A 17151-nucleotide genomic window follows, 5' to 3' on the forward strand; every position below is an offset into this window, starting at 1 on the left:
TTGTAAATTATGTACGTTGAACCCTCAATTTAATGATGTTGTTGTGAATGTTGCTTTGTTCTGTTGCTGGGTCTACCGGTTGTTTTGGAGACCCGTCCATTGTTGCATTGCAGGGCCTGCCGTTGTTTTGGCGGCCCATCTATTGTTTTGCCAGAGACATTTATGGCAATGATAATTATTCGTGTCTCTGGAATATTACAGCCGTGTCCAATATACGCCAAAATAAAATCCTTTTAAAAATGTACTTTGTGTCAATTTTGCACTTCTCTGCGATAATATCCCTATAAAATAAACCAGTTTCTTCTGAGTGTAAAATTAAGATAAACTCAAATAGCTGAGTGTAGTTTTAATTATTAGATATTACTTCAATTACTTCAAAAATAGTCTAATTGATGTGTACGTCAAATCAATTATTGGTTAATTCAATTGAATGGATTTGTACAACAAATGAATTGATGCCCACAACAATTGATTCGATGCGCGCATTGATAATTCAATTGTTGAGCTCAACAACGTGGTGGAAATTTTCCTTGCAAATGTCGGTATAAATGGTTTATTGCGCTCTTTAATTTTATTGAAGATATCTTTAATTATTTCATTTTGTTAGGAGAATTAATGTTTAATGCATCAATTTGTACAAAACCGCATTTAAATAAGACATCGTTCCAATCAATCTTTATTTCCTCTAATCCGAGAATTTACAATGCATACAATTTATATTTTGCTATGTTAGGAACATCAAAATGTAAATGACATTTAAAAAGAAAAGAAATACACACAAACTTATTTACAAGATCAATAATACATTGGGGAAAAATTATGTTTGATGGATCAAAGCCCCGCTGAGAACTGCAGAGGCATTGCAGATAAACTTCGCACAACAACAAATGAATTCATTTTGGTCATATTTGTCTTTCAATGTTATTGTTGGAAGGCCACATAGTGACGTTAAATACAAGTCATAATCACACATATGTTATAATTCTACATATAATTAATTGAACATCAAATTTGTTCAAAAGAGTTCCTGATATGCTCTGTGGTAGAACACCACAACACGGCGTGTTGGAAGGGAACGCTATATATTTTTTACACAGAGAGCACCTGTTTGTTGGGTTAACTGAGGTGTTACGGTCCATTAATTTTATCAGTCTGGTTTCATCAAAGGAAAAGTCAAATTTATATATTCTTGCTGGAGCTGTGCTGGTGTGTATCTTTAAACATTTCAAAGTCTTTGTACTTTTCGGTTCTGGTTGTCCAGGATAAGTTTTGATAGTGATGAACTGATTGGTGTATGATGTTCTTCATGACATATTTTCCAGGAAACCTTGCTTTAATAATTTCTTCTGACAGGTCTGATTATAAGAAATCTTTAAAAATCAAGTGCATAGGATATTCCCAGTTAGCTTTCAAATTGTTATCGATCTCATTTACATTTTAATACTAATCACGAGATAAATTATATCCGATTATAATTACTTTGTTGAAATACCGAGGTTGACATATTTTTTTAACAAATCTGTATAATACATTCAGTCTTGTTTGATGAATGGTAAAGAAACGCTCTTTGTCATCTTCCTATCACTTTTTCCTGTGGGTGTTTTTGGTAGCTCCTCATGAAAGACCATGTACTTCGGAACATAAATTTGTTCCATGAATCTGGCTTCCTCAGAAATATTGAGCTCTTGTTTGATAAAATCCTTGAGAGATTCCTCAGTCAAGGTCACACCGTCCTTTTTAACAACAGCTGCACAGGGAATATCGTCACAGTGTATTTCGTCTTTTATGGAAAAGACCACCACTTCCTTGACTCTGGGATTTCTTTTAATAATTTTTTCGAGATAGGATGGCAGAACTTTAGCTCCAGAGATTTCCATTACGTCAGAAACTCTGCCGAATACTTCAAGGTAACCAGCAGAATTAATATGTCCGAAATCGTCGGTTTTGTACCAACCAGCAGGAGTGATAAAAGCCGCGGTTTTTTCGGCTTCATTGATGTAACCTGGAAATGGTAAACAACTGCGCGATAGCACCTCGCCTTTCGTTCCAAGAGGAACCATCATTCCATCCTTCCCTATAATTTTCATTTCCACCCCAGGGAACGGCGAAAGACCAATATCTTCATTAGGCGAACTATACATCCTTCCAGCCATAGAAGCGGCTTCTGTGGAGCCGTACATCACGGAAAGGGTATCGTACCTTTTCCCGATGGCTTCCAGGCAAGAAGCTGGAACAGGCTGACCCCCTGTGATCACGGTACGAATTTTCCAAGAAATATCTTTTGACATCAGTAACTCCAAAAGGAAAGGAACGAGAATAAAGGCGATTTTGGGCTTTGCTTTCTCTATAATATTTGAAGTGTGTTTAATAGTTTCTGCTTTAGTTGGAAAAGCAAGGGTGTTGGCCTGGGTTATCAGTTTTCCTCCTATTACAAGGGCTAAAAACGGATACCCCCCTATCCAGTAAAATGACCGATCATTGTAGAATGAAAGCTGTTCATCTTCTTTGTCATCCCAGCCAACTACATGCAGGAAATTATATGCAGTTTCAATTAATCGATAATGACTAAATTGTACAGCTTTTGGAAACCCAGTACTCCCGGATGTCAGAATAATAGCACCTGTGTCATCTGGGTCTACTTCCGGTAACTTGATATTCTCTCCGCTGAATACGTCTTCAATTGTAAAACATACCTTAGAGGATTCCAGGGGTGCATGTAATGCGACCCATTTTACTGATGGTATATCGGAATCGACAACAACACCAGTTTTTGAATCAACTTGCAGGAATTTCTGACAGATTTCCCAATGAACGTCATTATCTCCCGGATCAAAAATGAGCATTTTACATCCTCCGACTTTGCTGATAATTCTTTTCAAGCTTTCTCCAGATTTGTCGTGAAAGTTGAAGTGTAAGGGGCGTGCTCCAGCGAGCTGTGCACCAAAGGTACTCACCAGCCATTCTATAGTGTTGTTTCCACCTATTCCTATTATGTCGCCCTTGTGTATCCCAAGCTTTAGAAGCCCTTTTGCCAGCATTACTGCATCCTGGTACAGTTTTTCATAGGTGATAGAAGTTCTTGGTTTGCCAAAAGTGTAGAAAACACATGCTTCTTGTTTTGGCTTCACAAAGGCCCACTTTTGTAGAAGTTTAGACAGCATCGTATATGGTGCTCTGGTGATCAGACTAGATCTTAAATAGCTTTGGTCAAAATTCATTTCTGCCACTTCCATGATCTTACAAGTATTTCCCAAACTTTAGTGTACTGGAAAGTAAGGTGAGCCTTTGAAGGCAATTTTACACATCAGTAGCTTATACTTCTTCCCTGTAATATTTAATAAGTGCCAATTACAGCAGATGTCGGCGCTATTATAGTGAAAACTAGAGCAGAGCTCGATACAAAGCAACGAGTAGGTCTTCCGTTTGAGCTGCGGACAGGAAGAAGGGACCTTGAGTCAAGGCTATGCGACATTCTAAGGTTACAAGCAATCTTGTAAGGGGTATTAACTTGCAATGTTTTGCCAGTAGAAAGATGGGTACATACCTCTAATTATTTTTAGAATCGGTAGGGGAAGAAAGTAGTGCAGAAAAAATTACAAGTTCCTTAATTTGCAGACCTGAATGAAAAAGACTGTGATAATTTATTAAACTAAGTCTCATACTTGTTGATAAGGAGTATGTTCCCTTGCAAAAAAGCTTGGCAGATGTTATTTATCGAGAAGATCAGCAGAATTATTTTATGTATTATAACACCAGTGAGAAGTCTTGAATTCCCCTACTTTCACTTTCATTTTCAGAGGTTAACGCAGACAGACGCATTTTGCCGGAAAACGAATCTGACATGCCACCTCGAGATTTTAACCAAGGAAAGACAACTTGATGTGCTTTGATTTGAGGGGTCACTCACTGCTGAACGAAAATTAGGAACATTGCTAGGTGAAGAAACGTTAACATTTCCGACTATGGGAAAACAATTAGTGGGCTATACCCAGATAGTAAAGGAGTGTACAGTTTCTCTGTTGGTGACGTTGAACTTGTCCAAATGACTTTGCGTCAAGCCATGACGCACTCTGGTTATAAGCAAACCCTATCTGGTGTTATCGACTTGACAAATTCACACATGTTCTTTCACACCATACCATAAGGTAAAACATCTTATCCTCTGTGACCTTGAACTTGAATCAAGGCCGCGACACACTCTGCATGATATCAGCAATACCATTTTGAGTGTTTCTGACTAAACAAGTTCACTCATGTTTTTTAAGACCATATATCGATTCAAAATATCTTATCGTCTAAAGTTGTAATTTACATGTATAAGGTTCAGCTAACTGGTTTACAGGTTCATTGTTAATGTTTTATGTTCAATAAGGACACTGAAAAATGGCGGCTTCTTTGGATCTCTGTACTGGTCTTAAATCCGTAAACTCCCATTGAACAAAGGAGTACAAGGTGCATTACGATACGCTATCTTATGATGTTCTATAAGGCATGCCATACTGTCTGCGTTACAACAAGATAAAGAAATATTTCATTCTATGCTAGTTTCACACGGAGATAGAAAAAAAATATTCAAATTGGTTTTATTTTTCCATGTACAGAAAAATATTTTATAATTTTAATTCCTATCTCAATACACATCTTGAAAAATGTGAGTGTGTTGGGGGGGGGGGGGAGGGTTGAGGGTAACTCTTTTTCTAGCATTTCAATACATTTTTGCTGGAATTTGCCTATGACTGTACAACAACAGAAAGTGGGGAGAGGCAAGCAGCATCCAAATCAAAACTCACATATTAGAAATATAGCAAAAGACTATTCTCAGAAAAAGTCTAGGGAACCCCCCCCCCCCCTTCCTCCTCGTACTACGGATCTACAGAAAGAATGCTGACCCCTATTCAGAGTCATAGGGTACATTTCCAGGAAAGAGTGACAAGAAAAAGGGCTGATATCGTTTTATTTAAGTATAACAGTCGAATCAAAATATCTTTTCCTCAATATTTTTTTTCTTTGATTCATCCCTGTGATTGTGTGATTAATTGTGTATATTTTACGTTCTGTACTGGACTTGAAAATGTCGACTTTGGGTTTATGTACTAGCCTTGGATCCCGCAGATCTAGAGAAAATTATATAGTAGTTTAATTATACGATAAATTCAAATAACAATTTGAAGTTATATCTAATTCAATATTAATTTTGTGTTGTTTTTTTTAATGTTTATTTTATCAGGAAATTTGAATTTTGAAATAGTTTTTTTTTCGACGAACTGATTATCTTACTAGTTTTAAGTCCTATCTCAATACTTTCTATTTCCGACATGGAAAAGTTATAGTACTTAGCGTACTCTTTTGTGAAAAAGTCGAAAAATGTACAAATCTCGCGAGATTTCTGGGACACTCAGCATGTAATCAATATGTTGAATATTGATAAAAAACGCCTAACAAACATGAAAGAGACACTGTAATCAGGGTTCTCCATGAGATGTTTAACTGTGTTGGCCCCGACACAGTAACAATTCAAATTTTATGCGTGCGACACAGTAAAAAATTTACGACACAGTAAGATCTGAGGTAGAGTCTATTACTTAACCAGTCAAGCAGTTCGGGACAATTAATTCCGGTATGGTTTCAGTTTTATACTATGTAGCTGAGTACATCGATCCCGAATTTAGTTTAGCGGCGGGAGAAATAACGTTTGGCATGATTAGCAAGAACTGAAAATGAAATGGAAGTAGAAACGAAGAGGTCACAAAGAAAAATACACCGAAACATCGATGAACTGTGTTATGTGCATTGTAAAAGAAAAAAGAAGCGGAGTGGCGGCCGGAGGGTGAGGTGTATTTTTATGGTTTATGCTAGAAACCCCACTAGAAAACGTAGGCCTAGTATAATCAACATCTACCCCTCTCATTTTTCAATAAAGTTAACACACCACACTCTTACACAGCTCCTTATTTTCTTTAGAATTTAGTGAAATTATTCAAAAGTGTGTGTATATATATTATAAATGTATAGAAGTTTGAAGACTTTCAGTGCGAGAGTAGGGGGATTATTGTGTCATTTTCGAACGTACAATGTCTTGTATATTTTTAATATGTTGACGTTGCGACCGTAAGGGCGAGCGCAGATACCTATATTCAGTTTTAATTTAGATCGGGCTCTTCAAAGTTATCAAACTGCACGAGACTTTTAGTACGTCTAGACTCTGACGTCACGTGACGTCGCTTGTAGGTTGCATTACCAAAACAAAGTCTGAACAGGGCTTATTTTAATAAAGAAGTTTTAATCTACTATTTTTCTGCTATATATCCATCAAATCAACGTGGGTATATATTTTTCTTGGAACTTCTTGTTACCGCGAGAACATTGTTTGCGGCGAGAAGCAATTCGCAAAGCATTATGGGACCACAGGTAACGGTGGAAAAAAATTCTTTTGGATCAGTTTGCAAAGTCCGAATTTTCTCTTCGCCCAGGCATTGCTTTATAGCTCGCGGTGACGAGCGGCGCTTCGCATCGCTCGCTGTGCTCGCTAATATCAATACTTTTTCATATGTTAATTTAATATTATAACTGGAAAGGATTGACACGGAATCAAACTTGGACTCCTGCATAGCTTGTAAGCTGTTCTAATCCACCCATGCCGACATCCCGGTCAGCACAACCCAAACCACTAAGTGTATCTGGTCACCAGCAATTGGACCTGCCTGAGCTACTTGTATCTGATCACCAGCAATTGAACTTGCCTATCTGCCATTTTCAACTAGGTTTGTTAATGTCAAAGAAAGTATGAACTGTACTTAAACTAAACTTAAGATCTGGTATTTTCACTAAGATTTTTTTAAATTGAATGAGGAAGTTATTGATATTTTGAAGTTATTTTGAGCAACATATTTCAATCCATTTATTGTGAATAAAAAAGATTTCATTTAGTTGGAAATGATGCAGTTTACTCAATGGTGTGTAGACTGTCAACATGTGAAACCTACATAATCTCCTCAGTTAAAGATCACTAATGGTGGATAAACAATGAGTGATGCAGACTGTTCACCAAAACGGAGTTTTGACACCTGTATGCCTATATTTCTACCAATCACCCTGTTATCTTTTTTGTCATGTTCTTTGGACAGGTAAAATAACAAGGTAATTGTTGAAAATAATTTTAATATGTAATAAAAATAGAACATATATAAACTACATACACAGCATCAATACCCTTTCCTCCTTTTGCACAATGGCACAGGTGAGCTTTTCTGATCCAAATTTGTCCATTGCATGTGCAATCTAATTAAAATTAGATCCTTTGATCTGCTCACATACGATCGCTACACACTTTGTGTATCGATCGTATGTGAGCTGATTAAAGGATTTGATTTCAGTTAGATTGTAGCATGTAGTCATTTACATCATTGATTTTGTTGTTAACTTTTCACAATTTCCTCTTCTTCTCTGAAACTAATTTTAACCAAATTTGGCACAGAGTATCCTTACGTAGAGATTTAAATGAAGGATCATGCCCCCTTTCAAGTGGAGATAATTAAGAATAAGCAAAAACTTCAGTGTGGTCATTTAGGAATCTTGTTCAGAACAACATATATTCCAGTCAGGGAAGGACATGATAAAGTCAGTTTAGAACCTAGCTTACCCAGACAAATAATTTGTTTTCACACTTCCATGTAATCGTATAATTGCTAGTTGTATTTTTAAATATTATTTAAAAATTAAAAAAAAATTATTATAAATATATGTCCTTATACTGCAGAACCACGTCTCTTAGAATTATGTTGGCACTGCAGGTCAATCATCGTACCGTAATCATTTCATTGATGTAAATGTATCGTTGAAGAACTTAAAGGCACCACCTAAAAATATTTTACTATTCTAGAGCTTCTTCAGGAATTCGATCAACTGACAAAAATCACGGCAAAATTACTTTTAAAGATGGTATTAAAGTAGATCGATTGTATCGACCAGAATTTCCTCTGCTCTTCAGAGCATGCGTTAAATATGAAGTTATATATATATATATATATATATATATATATATATATATATATATATATATATATATATATATATATATATATATATATATATATATATATATATATATATATATAAAATAACTTGAACTAGCATATTGTTTAAACAGCAATTAATACCTCAAAAACTGACAAATTACCCCCGCGATGTCATTCCAGAAAGCCTTAAATTAATTATCTCTGAATCAGTTTAAATAGACAGGTGAAAATGCTTACGTTTCAGAAAATTTGTATTTTTTTAATTTAATATTCAAGAAACTGTGTTCAAATTCACTTATGTTTCAATTTTTTCCGACTAATCGATGACAGATTTTCTAACCGATTACCATCCTTCCGACCGAGTAACCGGTTACAAATTGCCATCCTTAATATATATATATATATATATATATATATATATATATATATATATATATATATATATATATATATATATATATATATATATATATATATATATATATATATATATACATAGATACAAAAATATCAACGTTTAATATACACATACAACTAGTAGACAGTGATACCAGTATATTATATAAGATTTTTTTTTTTAAATCGTACTTATTTTTTTTTTAAGTTGTGTTTTGGGGTGGGGTGGGGTGGGGAGGGAGAGATGTACAGTTGGTTTGTCTTATAGTACATTGTATGTACATTATTATATGGAAACATTCTAATTGTTTTAAATATCCATTAATTTTTTTTATTAATATGTACGATCATACTAATTTGTATAACAAATTAGTGATTCCAAAAAGTTGTGTATGCTTTTGTAAATATAATGGAAAGTGGTTCAGTTGCGAATTTGATCGTTAAAATACCGCAAATATTAGTGGTTCACGTAAAATCTGCAACACAGAATTTCAAATGATGGTGAACACTGCACTGTCTCGAATTGTTCCTTAATTTACATGCATCAGAAATAAAAACGACAACGATATCAACTTAAATCTATTACAGGTAGTTATCGACGAGTGTTGATGGTCCATCTCAAAATACGATGTAATGCCTCGTAATTTTTAAAATGAATAATAAATTCAGGGCTTTCTCAGTCTCACATATGTCTTCGTTTTTCTTTCTTTTAATGGGAATGACAGATACATTTAACATTTTTAAAACGGATTGAGAATTCTCCGCTACGTCATGGTTGTCCTAGTCAGACGACCAAACGCGCCTCTAGTTTGAAGAGTTCCAGTAATGGAAAATGAAAGTACTCACATTGAAAAATATAAATGAATGAAAATTCAAAAATGTTTTCCTTTAGCAAGTTAATTAAAAAAGTAAGTCATATTTCCAATACCGAAACGTAGGGTTAGAAACATTTTTATGAAGGTACTATCATTATGAAAGTAACGTTCTGATTCAGGCCATAGAAAGCAATTTCATTTTTTTTCGGGGGGGTGGGTGCATAAACAAACAGAAATTTCTTGATATATAAGTAAAAATAAAAAAAGAATGCATAAGACATAATTGGGGGGGGGGGGGGCACGACCGTAGTTTAAAGCTATAAAGTGACTAGGAAGGAATAACTTGTCATTTGTCAAGATCTTTTACCTGTTGTTTCAACTTTTTATTTTCAGTTACACATTTTTGTTACAAAGTAAAAAGTGTACATTTATATGCGGAACAGATATCTATCATGTAAAAATTCTATTCTATTAATTATTTTATCTTAAAAGAAAAGAAAAATCTCAATCAAAACTTGTCCAGCATACTGTGTAAGAACGGATCGCCAGTGGGATGCAGGTTTGATAAATTCACAGCATGCAGCCTTAATTCCAACTTTGTTCCAAAATAGTATCTTTAAAAGCGTAAAATTTACCAAAAGAATATTTTAAATCACATAGGAAATACTTGCCCTGCATGGATTTTGCGTAACTATGCAGTGTACATGTACAGATTGTGACTGAAAATAAGAAACGAAGAAATCTAAAGAAAGAAGTTATTGTGATTGACATTGTTATGAAAACCGAGACAATTAACAGTTGATTGACTGCGCTGGTCATTCTAACTTTTGAAGTTTTAGAATAATTTATCATTGAAATGAAGTGTATTATCAATTATTTTCATTTCATTATTACATGTCTAATAAGTCTGTGACATTCCCTCTTTCGAGATATATAGTGCCAAAGATTTGGAAATCTGGCCCCTAATTATGTAGCATATAATGTGAATATCATAATATAATATAGTTGTAAACCTTCTACGGATTATGTTGGTTAAGATTATTCTTATTATGGAAGACCTGAATTAAGGCGATTACGTATTCTGTTTGTGAGATAACACAAAATCGAAATGTTATGCAAAATTGAACCCATTTATGCCTGGGCACTTGCATGGTACGCAAAAAGCTCAGATGTTAGATGTGTGGCATGGCAAAAGTACGTTATTCGTCCATCTTCCATCTTAAAAAATGATTTTTAAGAAAGTGTAACAAAACAATTAAAAGACAAAAACAGTTAATGCTAGATGTAATTTTAGACCAAGATATTTACGTGATGTTGATGGGCCATAATTGGAAACGAAAGAAATTAAGAATTATTACGTAAGTAAGATAATACACATCAAATTTTGTTAACTTAACATTTACGAAACAGTTTAACCACATTTGTAAAAGGGATATGGAGTCTTTAATTCGGTCTTTTGTATTAAAAAAAAAAAAAAAGACACAAGTTTCATTTAAAGGAAATTATTTTCCTTTTATCTTTACAAGATTTTCAAATCTGAAAGTCTGATGATAATGTAAAGAAAAACAATTTTCCCCAAAAAGCTTCATTATTTGATTCAGATCAAAGAAACGCACATTATCTAAAAGATGAGAATGTAAAACGCTTCAACATTACCTTATTACGAAGAGTATGTAAAATGCAACGTAAATATCGCACATAGATAACAAACAAAAATAAATATATCCTCGCAAAAAAATAAATAAATAAATAAAAATAAAAAATAAAATAAAATGAAATGAAATAAATAAAATAATTAAATAAAATAAAAATTCAAATTATTTATTTTTATGATTTTTTTCTGTGTTCTTGACATAGGATTGAATTGAAAAGTCAAGCTTTGTTTTATCTCAGAGAAAACGTTTAACTTATGACACCCACCCCCCTCCACCATTTTATCTGTTCATTTTTTCAAATGCTTTACTGCTTGTGAAAGCTTTATCGAAAAACCATTAAAAAACATGCATGGGAAATGTATTTTTACAACACAGTATAGATTCTACATATATATTACATCGACAAGAACTCGCAGGATATTATTAGCTCACTGAGCCGAAGGCTCAAGTGAGCTTTTCTCATCGAAATTTGTCGGTTGTCGTCGTCGTCGTTGTTGTTGTCGTCGTATAATTTTCAAATTTTCATCTTCTCAAGAACCACTAGTTCACCAAACTTGCCACAAAGTATCATGTGCATTTTCTCCATTAGATTTCTCTTCAGCAGGTGGAACAGCAACAATTTTTCGATGCAAAAACATCCACATGACCTTCTTAAATGAAAGTGACCCCAATCCGCCGCCATGAAACTTCATTGCTGGAGTGTCTAAAATTTTGACTAGTTCCCATCCAAAAGTTCCAAGCTGGTCAAGAACTGGTTCCCAAGCCGGGTTAAAACGCGCTGTGGTGGTACCAATTCCACCCATCACCATCTTACCAGGGGCGTTATATTCTACCGTTGTAGCCTCGTACACAGGCGTGTTATCATTTAGTTTCGATTGTTCTTTTTCGAAAAAGAATAAGCAGTTCTGGTTGACTGTTATTTTCGACGTAAAGAATCCATCCCGGAAACCGCTATTGTTTTGGTCCATGAAGACGTCCACTAGTTTCCAACCTGTCCCAAGGTACTGTGACGTCACACCTACCCAGTCCATCTCGACGATTAATTTCCCTCCCTATGCCATGGCCATTGTCCAAGTGACTTTCATTGGAATTGTAACACACTGGTATACATATCGGGTTGACGATGGGTTTCTGGGTATCTCAAAGAAGATATCCACTCCTAGAACTAAAGACAGAGGAAATTAATAATGGTATTATAATGGAACTGACATAGCTACGTGTGTATGTACAATATATACTAAATACTTTTCAACAAGTTATAGTATATGGTCCAAATTTTGTGTATACCTATATCAAGAAAGAAAAATATTTGTTTGTTGTCTGTTGAATGTCCTTCAAAATATACAGAATGAAAAAAATCAAAGAAAGAAAAATAAAACTTACTCATGTCTGGACTCTGTCCAAAGAAGCATACGTTCATAGCACCATGGCCACCAAAGGCCCCTGCAGCGGCGCTTGTTGCTCCGGGCTGCTTCACATTTTGAGAGTTAAACCCTGTTATTTCAATACAAACAAGCCTGGCCCCGTTTGCAGCCTCGTTCATTATTGTTTGAAAAATATGATTGGCGTCAGCAGTAATTTTTGCATCACCCAATCTAAACACTCCGTATATAAAGACTTTCGAGGGTAAACAAGATTTTACGACTTTGAGGGACCATTGCTGAGGTAATTCGTCCTCGGGCAGTTTCCTACAGATTCCTTGATACTTGTGTGTTTGCTTGACGTTAGCTGTAACAAAGCCACTGACTGTGAGCGATGCCGGAACTACCGAGAAGGTCAACAAACGGAATCCAAGGTCATACAATGACCCAAAAGTGACGCTGTAAACCTTTTCGTCTAAGGTCATTAACGGCATGCCTGCAGTAGGCATAAATCCAAGGTTAGACTGTTCCACGTAAGCAATCGCAAAGTTCTCAATCCGATATTCACATGGGGGACCGTGATAAGGGGGTTGTGGGGGTATCCCACCAATCGTCTTGGACTGTGAACTTCCGCCGCAACCCATATCTGAGAATATTCTGAAAAATAACAAATATTTAACCTCCTTTATTTTAAGAGGAAAACATGATAATTTAAAAATATCATATGTGAACGATGAAAGATTTTAGTTTTGAAGGACTTGAGTTCTGAAAGATACTTGCATTTTTAATCAAAATAGAAAGAATTGTTTATTGTTTTCTTTTCTTTTTTTTTGTAGTTAATATACTTGCATTTTTAACCAAAATCAAAAGAATTGTATTCTTTTTTTCAATTTGTAGTTAATGCATATAAAATAATGTGTCGATCTTTTCTATAAACATTTTTATGATAGATCACAAAGTGGTCATGCAGAGCAAAAACCCATGCCAGTTGACCTACTCTTCCATACATTTCTACGCAGTTTTTGCATTCAGCTGATATTTAAATGGTGGATATATGAAGTAAAATTTTAAGATAAAGTTTGCGGTTCGTTTCGAAATAAAATTATCTATAAATCATCATGTAGGGCACTACAAAACGACCGACCCTCCACCCGGTATCTTTTAAATTGTGAGTCAAACCCACCAAAAAGCTCGCAAATACTTTTCAATCAGATGCAAAAATCAAACTTACCTTTTTGCTTACTCCCGATAACTATACAGATCGACTATAGTCAATTAAATGTCCGTAACTTTACAAGGTCAATGACCGATATAGAACAAGGGAGTTTTGCAATATGCAAAGAGTTTTAAATGATAACATGCTTCTACGTAATATTCATCCTTGCATTTTGCAATATATTTTGTAGGCGAAATAAGTAAGTTTTCAGTTTTAATGATTTATACCGGGAGCCTTTGTTTGACAGTTGCTCGTGGATTCCATCGATAGCTGAACTAGCAGCCGTTTGTCTCTCAAGTGCACTATTCATATATTTTTTTGCTCTATTTCGCTCGATCAACATTCCAGCGGAAATTTGATATACCTGTTTAAGGATCGTAAGCCGATCAATTAAAACAACAACACAAAACTGATCGGGAAAAAACTCCACAGAATGAATTACCGGTATTTCAAAGATGGGACATTTTGCAATAAACTGAAACTCACCCTATACATCCGAGAGGAAAAAACCTTCATTTCTCTTGATATTTCTAGAGTTTACTAAAAACTGTTATTTAAAAAAGATAAATGGGAAAGCACATGTATATTATAGTGAAACGAATCATCAAGTAATAAAATCCTGTCTTTGAATAGTTTGAGATTATACTTTAAAGACTTTATTTTATCTTTAATTAAAAACTGAAATCCTAACATCTAAATGATACGGATAGTATTATCCCCCAACCCAACCCACAAACGATTGTGAAATATAGATAATAATACAAATAATTCCATCCCAAAGAGGAAGTTACAATAAAGCCCTTTTTGCCTCTTTGTTAAAATTTAAGTTTCTGCATGTGATACTCTGAAATCTGCATTAGGGAATTAAAATAAAGGAGCAACACAGTGACAATTAATAACCTAAAAAGCTATACATATTAAGAATTCAGCTTTCAACATTATTAATAAGAAGCATTTAGGGGACTCGAAGAATGGGAGAATGATACTATAATATTAAAAGTTTTCGATTTTATGAATTCAATTTAAAAGAAGGAAGGAAAGAGATGCTACAAGGTTACTGTACCAAGGACGTCAATTCTTGGGCGTGGACACAGATTCGAAGTTAATATTTTCTCAAAGGACTATATTCGGTAATGACCAATATTTGCCCCCAAAATCAAACTATGACGGAGAAATCTATAATTATTTTCTAAACCAGGGGGAAATCTTCAGACTTCAAATCATTAAATATTTTCATCAGCTATGACGCCATATGTTAGATATGACGTCAATTAAAAATTTCCATGATTTATAGAGAAAAAAGTGTATATTACGTAGATATTTTGAGTAAAAATCACCGAGCGCAGGTCTGCTCCAACTCAATAATTTGATATAATGTATAGAATGATAAAACCAATGAAATATGTGAGTACTGTTCTGGAGAAAGTATGCGCTCTATAAATTATATGGTAAGAATTGAACAAATTTTGTCCAATTTTCCTCTTTCTGAAAAATAATGCAAAATCCAAATAGTTTGTGACGTCATAGAAACAAAAATTGCTAATAACCTACTTCGAAACTATAATATTTTTTGTTGATTCAGATTCTTCATACAATATATACAATTCAGCACATTTCAACAAATTTTCAAAATTTATGGGGGCAGAATTATGCATACACCGCATATAGCTCTTTTCTGTATAATATCATGACTTATATGTTGCTATATATAGTATTTTACAAGGAAATATAATAAAAATGTGAACAAAAAAAAAACTTCTTTACATATAATATATACTATGGTCGATTCGATTTCAAATAGATTAATATTCAATAAATTATTTGATGTTATTATACTTTCATGTAAATTGGTTGAATCAAATTCGTCTATGGCCGTAGGAGCCGGGGGATGCCTCCCGAATAATTTTGCCGGTATAAAGTACTGTACAGCAGGAAATTAACTCGCGGAGTTAATATTCGCTATATTCGCGGAAATAGAAATTCCGCGAATTCAACATACAGTGAATAATTCTTCAAAAATTGGTAAGGATAAATTGACATATTACCCAGATCTGTGATTAGATTCGTTAACTCTATCTGTGTTTCCTTGCAAACATAAAAGCAGTAATTGATATAGAGGAGATGTAGACTGTCTTCCTAATTATGCGGGTGTACGGATCAATCACTAACACGTAGTTGTGTTTATTTAAAGCTTAATTGACAAATAAATATCTATAATAACATTTAATTTTGTCACCTAGTAGAGGTGCGATGTAATCATTTATAAAACATGCTTTGTTAGATTTCACCCGTGCGTATCACGCAGTCATATTATCTTTAATCAAGGCACTTATGTAGTAAAGACAACACCGTTACACTTTAATTCAATTTTATTAACAGTTCAACATTTTGGCTATCGCAGTGCAGTTAAGGTCCCAAATGGAAATATCGGCGAATTTTTTAGATAGAAAATACATTCTTTACAAGGATGGGCGATTCTCTTTAGGACTTTACTATTATCGGACAAATGCAATGTGGTTGAAAACTACATGTTGAGGACGATTAGATTCCTTATTTAGACTTGTCACATGATGTGGCAGTCACGTGATTTTAGCAAATATACCTGAAGTATAGAGGTCATCTATAAATTCCAATATTGCAAGGGCATAACCAAGTTAAAAATCTAAGTTTAATCTATAACTATTTTTAACACTCTTTGTAGTTTGTGAAAAGTGCTGCGAACCATTAAAGATTCTACTACCTAATTGCTAAAATTAAATTTGTTAGACCGAATGTTGAATGTTGAATATTTCGGTCAAGTACATTAAATATAGGTATAATTAATTCCTTTGCAAGAATTCAAGAGGTTCGCAGCACTTTTCAAATATCTTCATACTTCTTGAGTTCATGTGTAAAAGCTTGTCATAATTCACTGAGGTTATGCCCTTGCAATATATCGATTTATTACTACCCTTCTATTACCCTTCAATGAATCTGCATACAAATATACGGCAGTATCGCTTGTCTAGGGAATGTACGGGAAGTATATGAATGAAATCATAAAATAAACATCTCAACCAAGTCAATGGCCTCTTATATATCTGCAAATAGTATTTTATTTAATTACAAAATACATTTTCATTGCATGAAATATAACTTGTTCCGCCTCTTTTTGTCTTCTAATAGGGATCAGTACGGTGTTTCGTTCTATTTAATCGGGCTCAGAATCGACACAATACGTGAAAAACACTTCCGGTGCTGGAAAAAAGTATTATTTTTCCTCTCCGCGAATTCAAACGACCGCGATTTGCTGCAAGTTGAACAATTCGCGATCTTTTCCGACCGCGATTTTACCCTGCTGTACAGTATATTATAGAAAATGTAGTTGTTCTATATGCTTGTGTCCTCTCGATAACGTCTGATGACTTTTTTTAAATTTCGCGTGTCAAGGATTATTTGCTTTGTAGTGCCCCTCCCCCATCTGAAAATGTTTGGTTGTGCCCCCCCCCACCCTTCCCTACTGAATTTCCTTCCTACGGGCCTGTCGTCGAGAAACATTTGTTAGAAACATTGATGAAACCATGCCCTCCAACGTAGCAACAGTAAAATTGTCTTTGTTTGTTATAAAGATATTGGCATTTTTCAGTAATAATCTTCTTTTTATATATATTTGCATATATATATATATATATATATATATATATATATATATAT

General features: G+C 34.3%; 2 protein-coding genes and 1 pseudogene across 2 annotated transcripts in view; all 3 read right to left on the minus strand.

Moving 5' to 3' along the window:
* The window catches only part of LOC133174190 (carboxypeptidase T-like), a 71489-nt gene that overhangs the window by 4558 nt on the left and 49780 nt on the right, over positions 1 to 17151 (minus strand). The gene's annotated exons all lie outside the window — the stretch shown is intronic.
* LOC133201354 (uncharacterized) lies at positions 664 to 3312 on the minus strand. Its single transcript, XM_061337169.1, has one exon. It carries the CDS (start codon positions 3231 to 3233, stop codon positions 1533 to 1535), a length of 1701 nt encoding a protein of 566 aa, XP_061193153.1. The 5' UTR covers positions 3234 to 3312; the 3' UTR covers positions 664 to 1532.
* LOC133203118 (uncharacterized) lies at positions 11427 to 12893 on the minus strand (annotated as a pseudogene).

The sequence above is a fragment of the Saccostrea echinata genome, unplaced genomic scaffold (assembly GCF_033153115.1).
Source record: "Saccostrea echinata isolate AGI-Se365-2 ecotype Australia unplaced genomic scaffold, CSIRO_AGI_Sech_v1 ptg000002l, whole genome shotgun sequence".
NCBI classification, from domain to species: Eukaryota; Metazoa; Mollusca; class Bivalvia; order Ostreida; family Ostreidae; genus Saccostrea; species Saccostrea echinata.

What these genes read in the sequence shown, in the direction of transcription:
- LOC133201354 (XM_061337169.1), bottom strand. Translation starts at nt 3,233, where the DNA reads ATGGAAGTGGCAGAAATGAATTTTGACCAAAGCTATTTAAGATCTAGT.